The sequence below is a fragment of the Pan paniscus genome, chromosome 7 (assembly GCF_029289425.2).
Source record: "Pan paniscus chromosome 7, NHGRI_mPanPan1-v2.0_pri, whole genome shotgun sequence".
NCBI classification, from domain to species: Eukaryota; Metazoa; Chordata; class Mammalia; order Primates; family Hominidae; genus Pan; species Pan paniscus.
The window spans coordinates 117,053,117-117,069,690 of NC_073256.2; the positions used below are offsets into that span (position 1 = coordinate 117,053,117).

At 36.1% G+C, this 16,574-nt stretch overlaps 1 protein-coding gene across 5 annotated transcripts in view; it reads left to right on the forward strand.

Moving 5' to 3' along the window:
* The window catches only part of VPS13B (vacuolar protein sorting 13 homolog B), an 868,795-nt gene that overhangs the window by 689,285 nt on the left and 162,936 nt on the right, over positions 1 to 16,574 (forward strand). For all 5 annotated transcript variants that reach the window (XM_055116771.2, XM_063606452.1, XM_057303059.2 and 2 more), the window contains exon 36: positions 813 to 1,220. In XM_055116771.2, coding sequence (XP_054972746.2) covers positions 813 to 1,220 — 408 coding nt within the window. The remainder of the gene's footprint in view (positions 1 to 812; positions 1,221 to 16,574) is intronic.

The following is a 16,574-nucleotide window of genomic DNA, read 5'->3' on the forward strand; positions in this document are numbered from 1 at the left end:
CACTGGGTTTTAAAGATGTGTGACATGCTCTGTCTTAATGATGCTTATAGTCTTATGTCTTATTAATAATAGAAAGATTGATTTTAGGTGAAATAAGAAGGTTAAAAACAATACAGCTAGTTTTCATGTCAGGTAAGTAAGAGACAAATAAGGACAACATGTGGTATATGGTACATATAAAATGGACTACAGATTTAAAGAAATCTCAGTCTACCAATGTTACATTGGGCAAGGTATTTGAACTTTTATCAATGCAGAGTGTAGGGAAAGGTACAGGGACTCTTCTAGTTTGCAACAGGTCATAAGGGGGAAACAGACATTTTCTGCATAAACAATTAGAGAATTGTAGGGATACTTGGATAAATATTTATTAGTAATACCATTATTTGTGTCAAACATGGTTCTGGGTAGTAAGGAAAGTCCTTTTTTTTTTTTTTTTTTTTGAAGAAAGGCCAGTTTCATATAGGTAACAAACTGGAAAACCTGCTTCATTTTGCCTTGGAGTATAAGGGGCAGAGTGGAAATTGACAGCCTTGATATCCTTGTGTGGCCCTCGATGTATCAGGGCCACTCATGTCACAAGGATTGGCCAGGAATGTAGGCATGTAAGTAGTCCAGGGAGAGTGCTCCTTCAAGTAACAACATGGAAAGAATCGTTAAGTGATGAATAAGAGATATATCATGTTCAGGCATCCTAATGAGTCCATAATATGGATCTTGGGACACTTTTATGTAGGAGCTTGTCAGAGAAGTAAAGGCTTGTATTCAATAAGAAGGCTTCAATAATTGTTTTCTCTTTTTTACTTCTATAGCGGATGTCAATTTGGATATATCAAAGCCTTTGAAAGCAAACCTGAGTTTCACCAAACTGGATCAGATAAACCTTTTTTTAAAGAAGATAAAAAATGCACACAGTTTGGCACATAGTGAAGAGACTTCAGCCATGTCCAACACCATGGTGAATAAGGATGATCTTCCAGTCTCCAAATATTACCGTGGAAAGTTGTCTAAACCCAAAATTCATGGTGATGGAGTGCAAAAGATTTCAGCTCAAGAAAACATGTGGAGAGCTGTTTCCTGCTTTCAAAAAATTTCTGTTCAAACTACTCAGATTGTGATCTCCATGGAAACTGTACCCCATACCAGCAAACCATGCCTGTTAGCATCTCTCTCAAACCTCAATGGAAGCCTTAGTGTCAAGGCAACACAAAAAGTACCTGGTAAGTCACAGAAAAGGGGAGGGGGGAGACAGAACAAGTAAGATGATTTGTTAACATCTGAAAATGCATCATTTTGAAGATTTATATTATGTAGAAGTTAAAAGTTGTAAAGGCCATTAGAGATGAGGACATTTCTGGTTTGTGACCTTATTTTTAGAGATAATTTTAGAACAAATCCTTTAAGTAATGTCTAAACAGAAATGTTCCTGTCCTCTTGAGGCATGTTCTTCCAGGTATCTAAAACTGTTAATTCCTAAATTCCTTTTTACCTAAAACAGCTATAGTGGAACAACAGTATATCAAGTTTTGTGAACTATTAGAAGAGTGGTTCTCAAAGTGTGATCTCTGGACTAGCAGCATCAGCATCACCTGGGAAATTGCTACAAATGCAAATTCTCAGACCCCACCCATGACCTACTAAATGCAAAACTCTGGGCATGGAGCCCAGCAATCTGTGCTTCAACAAGCCCTATAGGTGATTCTGATGCACAGCATTAAGTCACTGGTAACCATTTACTTAAAAAAGAAAAGATGGTGTTGTGGCAGATATGCTACACAAAGTGTAACAGAAGCCAAGGTTCAACTTTGCAAGAATGCTGTTGAGGCATTTTATCAGGCAGCAACACCTGGCAACGAAAAGCTGTGCTTCTGTGCCTAGCCTAGCAAAGTGGGGTACAGACTCTGCAAAGTGACTGCCATTGATGGGAGGAGAGGTGAGAAATCAACTGGCAGTGACATCTACATTTTCCACTTCTGTTACCATGACTAAATTGTTATATACTTTTTCAAAAAGCATGGGAAGCGTGGGCAGAAGGATTGTGATGAGGGGAAGAGGAAAGGCAAGACACAGGTGGGAAATAGCAGTTTTCAATCACAGAAACTGCTACTGTAAAATTTCAGGGCACAGGGCCAGAAATTTTGCTCTGAAAGTAAATGTAGCAAAAGGGAACCATGTATTTTCCCTCTTTAATTTGTGGGGGGAAATTGGGGATTGGGGATAGTGCAGGGGATAAAGCAAATCCTTATATGCAACTTAGTTGCTTATCAAAAAGTAATTAAATGGCAGCTGTAGACTTACTGTAACTTAGTTCCACATAGTCAGGTTGGGCACAGTAGTTAAAACAGAAAGGAAAAGTTTTATAGTTGAGAAGCCTGAATTTTAGGCCAAAACATAGATGATTTATTTCTTTCTCACTAGAAATATTCGTGACCAAGCCAACTAAAAGTTCTGTATTTTGTTTAATTGTCTTAAAAGTTACAAGTGAAAAGGGTAAGTAAGGTTCATGGGTCATGAAAGACTATGAAATACCGGAGACTACAGTATCTGATTTATCCACAAATAAATTGCAACCCAGACAACACTAGGTCTGTTCCCATGCCTTTCCAGTTGTACCTCAATCATAGCAGGGAAAGGTTAAGACTCAAACAAAATGGAAGAATTTAAACATACTATACTCACTTTTAGGTGCTTTTCTTTTTTCATCCTCATTGCTTTTTTTATTCATTAGTTACTCATATTTTATCCATGTTTAATGATGTCTGTCTTTGGGAAAGACCTCTAAAATATTAAAAATCCTTCTCTCACTAAGCTGTGCAAGTTAGTAAACTCTAGTTTTGGAACTTGTTTTTTCCCCCTGTATGTAAGAAAAACTATATACCCCTAATCCTTTTACAATGCTGTTCTTAAATCTAGTTAAACACAAAAATAGCAACTATAGCTTTGACTAAACATACTTTATGCAACTCTAACATGTAGTCTCCAGCAAATGTTTTAAAATAATTATTTGCATCAAGTCAAATCAGAGTTGAGATTAGCTACTTAATAGTAACAATTTTGTTATGAGACTATAATGAACACCAAAATCTATTTTTAGTACAGTTTTTTCTTTATGCATACTCAAACAGTTTAGGATGATAACAAGGTTAGCAAAATAATAAACTGTAATTACATGAAATAAGATTTGTTAACTTCTAGTTATAAGGACTGATTTCTTGGAAAATTGTGATTAAGAGATTGCCACATATTTTTTTCAAAAAAATTGATTTTAACTGTATTTTTAAAATACAACATAACTTAAGTTTTGAATGTTAATTTCATTGTGTAGTTGAATGTCTTAAAAATTCATGCTTTGCAATTTGGATAAAATACATGCAAACATATATTCAAAGTATAATTTTGATAAGTGGTAAAAACTATCCACCACCACCAAAAAGCAAATATACTCACATAAAAGCCTCCTACCAGTAGTCATATTTCTTTTTGTAGTTTTCAAGTAACATTGTTCTACATTCAACTGAAATTTTTTATACTTTAGTATATCTTTGAGCTCAATGGAGTTGATGTCAGATTTTTATAGTTTGAATCTAATACAGAAATACTTAACTGTGTCTTTGATTTTACAGTTTATATAACTGTTGTGACCATCTGCAGCAGCTGCATTTTTCAGAATTATTTGCTGAACCAAATTGAGCACAGTGACAAAAGTAGTCATCTCAGATGTGCTATTAAACGAAAGAAAAAGGAGCATTGCCTTGGTACAGTATAGCCATCTGCTGTACAGATGTTATTGTATAGAATGACTTCAGATAAAATAATTGTAGAAAATTTTCATTAAAACCTCAACAATTTGCACTTGTTTATGTGAATCTGCATAACTCCCCAATGAGAGAACACACTTGGGGTTTCTTCGGTTCTCACTCACTTTCTCTTTGATCCTTTTTGATGTGCTGATTTTAATAAACACAGTCAAAAACACTGTGCAAAAACATCATGGAAAAAACTACAAAGGAACAATTATAGCAGCAGAAACTACTCTAATCCCTAACTTACGCAAGCTATTTTTAGTGAAGTATTTTTTTAACACTCTTTATGTGACAATGTTATATAAACAGGGTAAAACGGTCCTTTCCAGATGAGTTTTAATTTAGGAGCCGAAATAGATTTGTAATGCTAGAGGAATCTTATGTGCTAAGTAATATTTAGAGAAACACCATTGAGAATGTGTTTTAGATATGTTTCTTTGTCAAAGGTACAAAAATATTTGATTTCACCTAATGATTATATGTTTTTATCATCTAAACTGTCATAAGCTTACAGGAAGTGTGTGTGGAAAGGAAATAATATGATCAAAAGTGGTAAGTTAATTTTCTCCCGCGGGCATTCCGAATACATTTAAATCTGTGCTTTCAGATTTATTTACTGATTTATAAAACTAAATATTTATAAATTATTGACTGAAGCAGTTAAAGGAATTCCTGTTATTATCATTTGGAATGAAACGAAATGGTTAAATATTTTCTACTTTACCAAAAATATCTACCAGTTCTTCTTAGCCTCCTATGTTATTCTTTAACCCTAAACTATGGGAGTTTCATAGGATTTGATTTTTTTTAAATTCCACTCTGCAGATACTGGTATAGCAGTGACTTAGAATAAACTAACTCCCATTTCTGTTAGAATACTTATGTTCTCTCATGAATCTTTGGTAAAATGACCCAAAACTTCTGATTTCAGTAGAGGTAATGCTTGTATTTTTAAGGTTGGTGTATAATATTGCTGAAAATCCTATGATTATATTAAAAGTACATCTCCTTTAGAAATTATATCATATATTTTAAAATATTTTAAGGCAGATAATATTTATTTTGCTATTCATTGAACCCATCCCATTCTATAGTATTTTCTGAAAACAAAACAACAGAAAAAAAGCCTTTCCCTTACGTGTATATACAACGCAATCATTTTTGCCATTTGAAATATGTAGCTTTGGAGAAACCAAAAGTATATAGCTATAAATTGTGAACTTGCAGTGTAGCACTTTCCAGAGGCAGGGTGGAGAGTGAGCTACAGACTTTAGCTCCCCTTGTCTGAGTAAATTATGGCTCTATTTGGGCGGCACTCCTTAGATTTCGACAAACAAGCACACAGTTGAGAGCTGTGAAATAGCTGAACTTTAGGCTGCCTTGCTCTTTCTCGGGGCACTTAGATTGGCAGCCTCCATATGTGTAGATAAGGAAAAGGAAAATAGAATATGAGCAAGTTAGGTGCCACAAAAGATTGGGGGAAGAACCTTAATGAGGTCATCTTGGTTGGCATTTTAGTCAGAATAGGGAAGAAGTTAGAAGGATCCCCTGTCCATAAGGATTTGGGTGACTTTTTACCCAAGCCAAAACCAGTGAGTTGAACTCCTTCTAGTCAAAGGACTATGGTTCATGTAACTTTCACTACCCCAGGCTCTGTCATCCAGATGTACTTATCTTTTTGAATAAACAAAAGTAGAGAGAGAAAGCATAACCACATTATTTTTCACATATACAAAATGCCTTTTCTCATGTTCACTGAATTCAGTACCAATAAAATGTAAAGAACTTAAAGTTCCTTTTCATGTATTGAAAAGTGAAACCAGGTCATTAATTGATAAAAAGTGGAGCTCCAACTTTTCATTCTATAGTTAACTGGGTCTCCCAGGGAAAATCTTATAAGGCATTGTCATAAGCTTTGGATGCTGCAGAGATGCGAGTTAGCCTAAGGGGAAATAAAATAGTAAATTAGATATGACTACCTAAAATAATATGTTGCAATAACCAGCCAATTACAGCACCCCAAAGACTTTTGTTACTTTTAGCAAGAAATAGCATCTCTGTCCAATGCCTGAACAATAGGAAATGAGTTCTTTGACAGTTAAAGCCAGAGGACAAACTTAACTTTTAAGCAGCCACTGAGGATTGAAGTGGAAGTACAGCTTGTAGACAGCTATACAAATCACTAACAAACCTTAATGAATATTGGGTGTGGGCATCAGGGTCCTGTCATTTTTGACACTATGTCCCAAGTAGCTTAAACCCAACACTCAAGGAAAGGTGGAGACCTCATTGGGTCTGTAACATCTGGGTTTTTATTTGTCATTTTGGCATACCCCACAAGCGCAAAAGAAAGAGTAAAAGGGGATTATCTTGACAATGAAATGAGTTACTGAATCTTGTGATAATGAAAAGCAGAAGAATTCTAATGCCTTTCTATAGTCCCTGAGGTAGAGGTGCGTTTATGGTTTAGCAGAAGTAAAATGTAGAGGGGAAGAACAGATGGCCTAGCGTCCGTGAAACATGACACCTCCCCTCCCAGGACTGAGTACCACTATTAATCCTGGTCAGATTCCCTCCTATTACTATATAACAAGGTTCAAAGTTGCTACTGATAAACTGGCATGTACTTCTTTTTTCACCCTTAGATTACCTGTAGATTACTGATAATTTTTGACTATGATATATTTCTGTATATCCTGGTGAACCTTGAGGCATTCGACAAAAAGTAGAACAGGAATTTCTAAAAATTGGCTGGGAAATAAGAAGAACAAGTAAAATTATCTTAACTTTTTTCAAAAAATGTCCCATATTATGTTGTCTAATATGACGAGAATAAAAACCATAAATGTATGAGATACTGTAATTCTCCTGTCCTCTTAGAAATTATATGAAATGGAGAAGACATCTCAACATACAAATTATATTCTCCTTGCTGTAACTGTTATATGATTAGATACACTAATCATTATTAATTACCACTACCTTAGAAAAGATTTTTTTGACACCCTCAAGAAAGGAGATTAAAAATTATGACTGTTTGACATTTTAAAAAAAGCACTAGGAGGTATGTGCTGCTCAGCCGTGTTTACATAGTCATGTATTGTTTTGTTTAACCAAATTATGTAAATACAGTATTCTACATCTTTTATTTTGAGATATATATTCATTGTCCTGTGATAAAGAGCTTGTGCATTTTTAAAATGTTGTTTATGTACATTTTTGTTTTAGTGCTGTGTGGTTGCTATAGCTGTTTTGGATTCCAAAGGGAAGCCTTTAAAATACATAGGAGAATAACTTCAGAGATGTGGAAGATATCCACTGGGTTGAGTTTCTGATGTATGTATTTCAAAGCTGCATAAAAATAAAAATTATCTAATAAGCAACAAACTTAGGATATCAGAGCGATCTCATGTGCTGTGGTGTAGTGAACATGATGTACCTGCCCAGCCTTTCGTAGAGGGAGATGAGCTCATTTCAGAGAGATAACCATCTCTGACTTTTTCTTCTGATTCATCACTGACCTGAACTCGATTTGAACCTTGTTAGACAAAAAACAAGCAGAATTCCTGGCCTAAACTATAAAATATAATTAAGCCCTTTTGAAATGATGTGTAAAAGAACATTGCTGTACCCCCACTTATAACCACCACCACCACCACCGCAACCAATAAAGTTAAATCAAGCACTGCCTGTAATGGATTAAAATAATAAATGTTCCTGGATTTCAGTGTTTGAAGTACTTGAAGAAAACAGGCTCCCAGCAGCCGGGGTAGCTGAATGCAAGAGAGACATTTATTAATGACGAGTTCAAGGATTTGGCCTGTTTAAGATCATTACTTTCTGTTTACCGTGTGTTACACATCCCTTGTATTTTTACACAGCCCACATGTGTCCACATGCAATAATGAGAAGCTTTTTTCCCAACAAAGGAATTGTTAATTGTGTAAATGTGGTTCTCTTGGGGAATATGAAGTCTTCATAAGACTCTGAGCCCTTCTAATGAGAAATCCAGTGTAGTCATTATAGTCTTCCATGTAAATCCACCTTCAGATCTTATCTTTAACCAAATTAGTCATTTCTGGTTATTGGTTTTAGTTACCAAATTCCAAATTTAATCTAGACTGTTTGCTAGAAAACTGCTGGCCTCAGGGTATTTGTGTTAGAATTGTGTGCCATTACATTGGACACATAATTCCAGCCCTAATAATTAAGTACTAGAGACTTTTTTCTTAATAGCATCTCCTTAGCATTCTAATGATAGCCCCTGTTAGGTTAGTATTAAGTAAAATGGACAAGCACTGTAGCCCCAACCCAAGGACTGTGGAAAAATAAAAGATTAGAAGTAAATCTCTATCCCCCACTCTACTGAATTTGTGACAGCATTTAGTGTTGCCTGTGGTCACAGCAAATTGCCCGCTTGTCCATATAAGCCAGTAGGCTGTTTGCTAGGAAAGCTTCTAGCAAAGAAACCCTGAGTGATGAGTAACTGACAACATCTTAGATGTTCTTTTACTCCCTGGTTGGTCCCCTGGACTTGTTGGCTATGTTGGCATAACATACTGGGGCTGAGCAAGGGAACTGAGGACAGGAAAAAGCATGTATTTACAACCCAGTTACCAATTAGAAAAATGAAATTACTAAGAACTAATAGCAGTAGTTTGTATAAAGCAACATGGTGCTGTAAAGAGGCAGACAGAATCTGCACCCCAGCCCTGCTACTTACTGACCAGTTGGTTGTGTCAAAAGTTACTCTGTAGTGCATTTCCCAAATGAAGGCAAAAATATTTAATTTATGGGACTTTGAGAGGATTAGGTGACATAATGTATGCAGAGTACCCGACACATTGCTTGGTACAAATTAAGTGCTCAGTAAATATTGGTCTTTGTATATCTTCCTTTCCCCAAAATCACACCACATGAATATGGAGGTCATAGATTACTAAATGTCAGAGCTGAAAAATACCTTAAAGGTCATCCTTTTTTATCAATAACCTTTATTATCCTTTTCTCCCACTGACCTCATGGTCTAGGCACACTGCATTTAGTATTAGATAACTAACTATACCAACTTGATACAATTTTAACCAAAACAAACAAAAACTTTAGAACACCTCCACAACTTAGTCTCAGACAAATTCATGATTTCTTTTAGGTTCTTAGGAATACTAAAAATACCTCATGGACCACCATTAACTATGTGGGACCCACTAAGTGTCAAGGAACCTTGGGTTGAAGCCCATGGAGCTAGTCTTAACTCCCTCATTGAGTACAGAGTGAAGAGGTTAAGCAGTTTGCCCAGGGATACTGTATGGTGGAGTTGAGACTAGAACACACATCTCCTGGCTGCTGGCCTTTCTGTTATACCAGTCTTTCAAAACCTGGATTATGTAGATCAAGACCATTTTCTAAGGCACTGCAGTAAATTACTTAGCAAGTCATGTTGTTTTCAACATTATTTGAGTAAGTTTATATCAATTTTTCCATCCATGTAACTTAACTTTTTTAAAAAAATTGATTCTTCAGCAGTTTCCTCGCATAATTCAATTAACCAGCTACTGTATTCATCCCAGAAACTTTTCAAGTATGTATTTGCTATTATTCTTTCCTATGTAAGAAGGTTGTCTTACACTTTCCAGTATGCACAGTCAGATCTGCCAGTCTGCTTTTTTTTTAAACATAGCCACATGATCCAATCAAGTTATATTTTTCTAATAAACTAACACAACTGTAAAAACAGTGAGCATGGTGGCAGATTGGAGGGGAAGAAGGAGGCAAAGCTTATCCTCCATCACCCTTTGGTATTTTTAGTTTTCATTTTTCCAGGATCCTAGAGTTCTAAAGCATTTCATAAAAAATACCTTTCCCAGACAATGGCCATGTGTGAGTAGCCAGCTCAGTAGGCATTTCTTCTTTCATGACAAATTCTTCCTTTTTTTTATGGGAAAGAAACACTCCTCTTCCAGCTACTTGTTTTTTCCATTTTCTTATGTCCAAACAAAGAGGTTTGAATTAAACTGGGAGGTCCCAGCTTTTACTTACCAGTAAGGACTAAGTCACAGTCCCTGGGGAATAGAAATCTCACCTATGAGAAGTCATCAGGTGCTTTGGGAAGGGAAACATGTTAGTAGCCTGGCCACCCATTTGGTCTATTATTTTGATGACTAGACTTTTAAGTTCATTTGTTGGGGAATACTGGCATCTTTTACAGCTTAAATGTCAGTGTCCATGTAGTTCTCTGGTTTTGTTATGTTTTGTCCCACATATCATTTCTTCCTGTATTTTAGTTTACCATATTAATAGGTTCTCTCTCTCTCTCTCTCTCTGTCTCTCTCTCTCTCTATATATATATATAGGCTCTCTCTTTTGCGCTCTCTATATATGGGCTTATTACAGAATTAAATATAATTAAATAGGATCTGATCAACTTACATATTCTGATCAAGGGCGGGGACGAACATGTTTTTTTCATGGCTAGAGCACCCAAATGCCATTTTTATCTGCTTCAACATAATTGGTTGAAGGAATGGAAGACTTTATTTTTGAGGGATTTGTTATGTCTTTACAGACAATACTTACAAAATTTTGTCGTTTTCACATTTTAAGGTTTTCTGATGCTTCACTGTTATGCAAATCAGCTTCTGGATGTATCTAACACATGCTTGCTGATTTTCTAGTAGCCTTAGATTACTTACAGCTGGATAAAATAATTACCTGGATATGCTTTGCTAGCAATGTCATCATTGACTACTCTTTCTAATGATACATAGAAGCTTGATTTAGATTGCATTTTGCTTAGTCAGCATGTAGACACTAGGAGCCTTACTAAGGTTCTAGTAGACACTGACAACATAGGGCTGGCAGCACTTTGTAAACATTTTCCAAAACAAGTGGTTTGCATTTATTAGTCTTCTGAAGGAGTATTTTAAAAGTCATGAAACTATTTGTTCCTTGAAGTAAATTTTTATACTCAATGAAAAGTATGTCAGTATTCAAACAAAGCATGATTGGTTCTGTTTATCGTACCAGTTGTTTCTGAAATTATTTCTCAATGTTGCTACACCTCGTTTAGTTTAATTAAATATCTGCCATTAGTTTGCTAAAACTTAAATTTAAAAGATAAACAGATTTTTGAGAAAAGTCAACAGAAAAAATCAGCAGGAAAGCATTCTGTTGAAGGAAATGTAGAAAGAAGAAGTCATACCGTACGATTGGTCAAAGTGACCGGATCACATAATCACTAAATGCAACATGGGATCCTGAGTGGGATCCTGAAACAGAAAAAGGACATTGGAGGAGAAGCTGGTGAGATTGAAAGGTCTTTAAATTGGTAGTATTGTATCACTGCAAATTTAATGGTTTTTGAGAATCATAATCTGATTTTATGTAAGTTATTAACATTGAGAAGCTGGGTGAAGGATATCAACTTTGCTGAAAGCCTAAAATTGTTTCAGAATTTAAAGTTTTTAAAAAATGACCTGATCAGCAATTGGGTAAGTAACTTTAATAATATTCATGCTTTTAAACATCTAAGTGATAATTTTATATCGTAAACTTTTGAAGCATATTTTTAAAAATTTTATCTTTACTGTTTTTGGAAATTTAGGGAAAAAACTACAAGTACAGAAAATGTACAGGGTAATTCATCAAATGCCTGTGTACTCATGAGCTAGAACAAATATAAACATTTGTCTTATTTGTTATAAACACACACACCCAGAACTTTACAAAATTATTCAGGCCTTTTCCAATGTTCCATTGTTAAGAAGGTAGCTCTTTATAATTTTTACTTGTAGGCATTTTGTCCAATGGTGCATTTTGTCCCCCTAGGAAGAAGAACACATGTCTTAACTCACTTTCTGTTGCCATTTATACCAGGTTGTTGGATGTGTAAATATCTAGTTTACATGAACTCTGAGTATTCTCTGTGGCCCTAGGTTTATATGTGTGGTAATATATAAGATTCAAAATAAGGAAGATATTTAGTATGTTTCCTGGGAAAAAAAGAAAGGCCTGATGTCCCATGGGCTGGCTTCTCAGAGTGAAATAAAGGGGAAAGGAAAATTAATAACCCTGTCATGAGTCCCAGGGATTACTTTCGTATTTTGTGGTAAAAGTGTATAATTTGGTTTACCATCTGTAAGTGACCCTTTGTGAAATTCGTCACCACCCTTTATTGCTATTAAGTTATCACAAGCTCTTAATAAATACTGGCTCACGCCTGTGATCCCAGCACTTTGGGAGGCCAAGGTGGGCAGATAACGAGGTCAAGGGTTGGAGACCAGCCTGACCAATGTGGTGAAATCCTGTCTCTACTAAAAATGCAAAAAAAAAAAAAAAAAAATGAGCTGGGCGTGGTGGTGTGTGCCTGTAATCCCAGCTACTCGGGAGGCTGAGGCAAGGGAATTGCTTGAACCAGGGAGGTAGAGGTTGCAGTGAACTGAGATCACACACTGTACACCAGCCTGGGCGACAGAGTGAGACTCTGCCTCTAAATAAATAAATACTGGTTCCAAGATTAAAAGCACTTAACTAATGTGTTTATTATTATGTTGTAGCTTTTTTTAATGTAGGAGTAAATGTTCAAAGGAAATATCTATTTTAAACTTAAAAGCTGATATTTGTGGGTTAACCTTTCTGTGGTACTACAGATAACTGTGTTCCCTCATTGAGGAATGGAGTCACAACAGGTTGGTGTGTGCAGTATGTGTAGCAGACAAGGAAAGCACATGGGGAGGAGTTGAATCAGTTGTGTAAGTTTCAAAATTGAACCACACTGAATTTCCTTGTAGGTATATGGCAAGAAAGAAAAGGGACAAAAAGGACCAGGCAGGACATATTTATATCTGCAGATTTTGTATTTTCTTAGTACTTTCTGGCAATGGCTGTTCCTGTGTCCTCACTGCAAACATTAGCATCTTATTAAATTCTCAGTGTCATTTGTGTATTTAAACAAGCTCATGATCAGTGCTGGTAGGCCTGAGTTACGGGCAAATAAAAACTGTAGAATGACTGTAAAAACTAAGACTAAAGCAAGGGGTAGGCTTGAGCAAAAGAATAAAAGAGACTGAAAAAAAAGTGAACAGCACATAAAGTGAATAAAAAGAAAGCAAAAAATATTAGGGTTTGTATGATAGCAGGGAAGTATTCCTGTTCAACAGTTCATGTGCTTAACAGAGTCAGTATTAGAAATGTTCTGGGATGTCTCTTCCCCACTCAGTACTTACTGAGATTGCAGAACTTGAAGCTAATACATTGCCAAGAGAAAATCTGATATGAAAGAAAATTGCTAATTATTTACTTTATCTTCATATACCCAATATATGGTAGATAACCACTAACTTTTGGTTGAATAATGGATAGATGCCTACATAAATATCAAATTGAAGGTGACCCAGGATATGTAAATTCCTTAGAAACAATCAGAAGCATGGTAATAGCACTTGTTTAAGAAATTAGGCCTGGTTTTAGATACTGTCTCATAAGGACAGAAATTATGGTTTAAGCCGTGAGAGTAGAGAAGTTTGCTGAAATATTAGTTCAAGGGGAGAATAGAAAACTGAAGATTACTTATTAAAATCCCATTCGTTAAAGATATTAGTTGTGACACTTTGGATTGCACATGACAGAAAATCCAACCTAAACTGGTTTAAGCAGTTTTTACGTATGTGAAAAGCTCCAAACCAGTGTTGTCCTGAGGCATGGAAGAGTCTGTTAGATTTCTTCCCTCTGCGTTACGCAGCTTCAGCCCTTAGGCTCCACATGCTGACTGCCAGCAGTTCCAAGGCCTTCATTTTCTTAACCTCAAGACCAGGGAGCAAGAGGAAGGGTCATGTTCCCAAAAGTAGTATTATACCTTAGTGGTTTTCATTGAATATTATGCTCATTCCTGGACCAAATCAATCTCCAGAGAATATCAAACATAAAGTCCCATAAAGTTCCCCATCCTGCTAGACTATTTCCCGGCAAACCAGTCATTGGATTCCGTTGTCACCGGAACATAGCTATAGCTAGCTCAGTGCCTGCCTTCATTGCAGGACCTCTGTTTCTGAAGCACATTGTGTGTCCTCTGGTCCTCTTTAGTGCTCACCTAAGTCTGGCCGACTTTCTCTCTTCTTGTTCCAGCCTCCCAAATGTTTGTGTGATCATTGGCTTCCTAATTCTGTGCAATTTTACTGATATTTCTGTCCCCATCTTTATCTTTATTCTCTTGAGAATTCTAGCTATCCCATTCTGTGTCCCCAAGCCAAAAAAAAAAAAAAAATAGGATTTGTGTAATAGTAGGAAAGTGTTTTTCTATATTTGTTTTGTAATAATTCAAGTCTGGAATTTTTTTTTCATTCTCTCCTTGCCCTAGTCAATAAAGTCAATAAGAACTTGTAATTGTATAACTTTGGGGGGGTTAAGAAGAGCCTTCCATCAACTCTACTTAAGTTCTCTAAGAGGTAGGCACTTTGCCAGTGATATGCATCATATAGAATGATATGAATTTTGACATTTCAGTACTAGTTCTTTTAAGACAAAGCCTCATAATTTTAGTACAATATCAGTATTTAGCACAATATCAGTATTTTAAAGTGGTTCCTGCATAGTAGAAATACCTCACATGATCCAAATTCTATATGTATTATGTTATTTCTACAAATATAAGATTTTGTCATGCTTACAAATACTCTTTTTTAAATGAAAGCCACTATAGCATGAGAAAGGAATCTCATTCCTCTGTATACTTTGTAGACAAAATGTTGTCAAGCCCATTCCTAAAGAGACTTCCAGAAATAAATATCAACCTTTTATGGCTTTTTTTTTAGTAGATAATTACCTTTGCTTCCATAAACTTGTTCTTTATGGCTTTCTTAGTTCTTTTGCTTTAATTTTGACCACTCCAAGTGATGTTTTAAGGTGGATTAGAAACAGACACACCCGAAGAGGTGCTTAGCAAGTTTCTGATGGTCATAGAAAGAGGTTACAAATAAGGAAGGCGAGAAGACTAGAAACCACCCTGTGATGTTGGATTTGAACCTGAGGTATCAGTATGCATTCATGGTTTTTAATGTATTTACCAGTGGATAGAGAGAGAGACAAAGATATGTAGGTATACAGGGGTTGCTATACATACATATACTTCTTATCTCTGCTGAAGGGGCCTAGCAACAGTGACACCCCAGTAGCAATGAGCATACCTACCACCCAGATTTTGGTTTCTAGATACCATTCTTCAACAAAAGAAACCAGAGCTCCTTGGAGAAATGGCTGGTGCTAGAGATGGGGTGGTAAAAATACAAGATGAGCCTGAAATATTTTGTGGCCTGAAAGTAAAGAAGTTCTCAAAAAATGATTGGCATAGGCCAGGTGCAGTGGCTCACGCCTGTAATCCCAGCACTTTGAGAGGCCAAGATGTGCAGATCAACCGAAGTCAGGAATTTGAGACCAGCCTGGCCAACATGGTGAAACCCCATCTCTACTAAAAAGACAAAAATTATCCGGGCATGTTGGTGGGTGCCTGTAATCCAAGCTGTTCGGGAGGCTGAGGCAGGGAATCGCTGGAACCCAGGAGGCAGAGGTTGCAGTGAGCCGAGATCATGCCACTGCACTCCAGCCTGTGTGACAGAGTGAGACTCTGTCTCAAAAAAAAAAAAAAAAAAAAAAAAAGATAGGCATATACTAAAAGGACGCAGGGACCATCTTAAAGGGCTCCCAATGGCCAAAGCTGGTTCAGAGTAAGCAACAATGTAAATAATGATAGTATTGGATTATAACCCATAAAAATGAATATTCATGAGTCCATACTGATATAAATAAATAATTGAATTAGTATATAGGGTAGAAGGCACAGCTGTAGTATATGTGCTACCAAAGTGGGCGCTAGAAGGGGCAGCTCTAAATAAGGGAAATAGGAAACCACCATTATCACACACCACAATAAATCATTGCAGGTGAGACCACTGGTGGATGCTAACATTAGTGGGTGAAAATTTGAAGAAAAAGAGCATATCTGCATAATCTCCAAGTGTCTCCCCACAAAAATACTTATTTACAAGGGGAAAGTGTTAACTTTACAATGGCAAAATCTGACAGACACCACTTTAGCCATATGATCAGAGTTAATATTGTAAATAATAAAATATTGGTATCACATACACCAATATGACGCATTAAGGGGGTCACTTCTGTGGTATTGTCAAAAATGCATAACCTCATTCTGATCACAAGAAAACATCAGATAAACCCCAACAGACAGACACGTTGCAGAATGATTGTCCTGGGTTATTCCACAGTATCAAGGTCATGAAAGACAAAGAAAGCTGGGGGATGTGTCACATATTAAAGAATACTAAGAAGCTTTGATGATTACATTCAGTATGGATCCTAGGTTGAATCCTGGACCAGAAAGAGGAAATTAGTGGGAAAAATGGCAAAAATTTAAAAAGATGTGTAGATTATTTAAAAGTATTATATCAATGTGGATTTCCTGATTTCAGTATTTGTACTAAAGGTACATAGCTAGGTGAAGGGTGTACAGGAACATTATACAGTATGTTTTTTCAACTTTTATGTAGGCCCAAAGTTATTTCAAAATAGAAAGCTTTTTTTTTTTTTTAAGTGAGGGGACTTGGAATAGATGATTTCTAGATCTCTTCCATCCAGCCTTTTTATGTTACAGTGGTAAAAAACGAAACCAAAGATGTAAGCAGTTTTATTTCCTGTCTACCAATTAAGAAACATGTTGAGGCAGCTGAAAAATAGGATCAGATTCTAAACTGTCGATTCAGT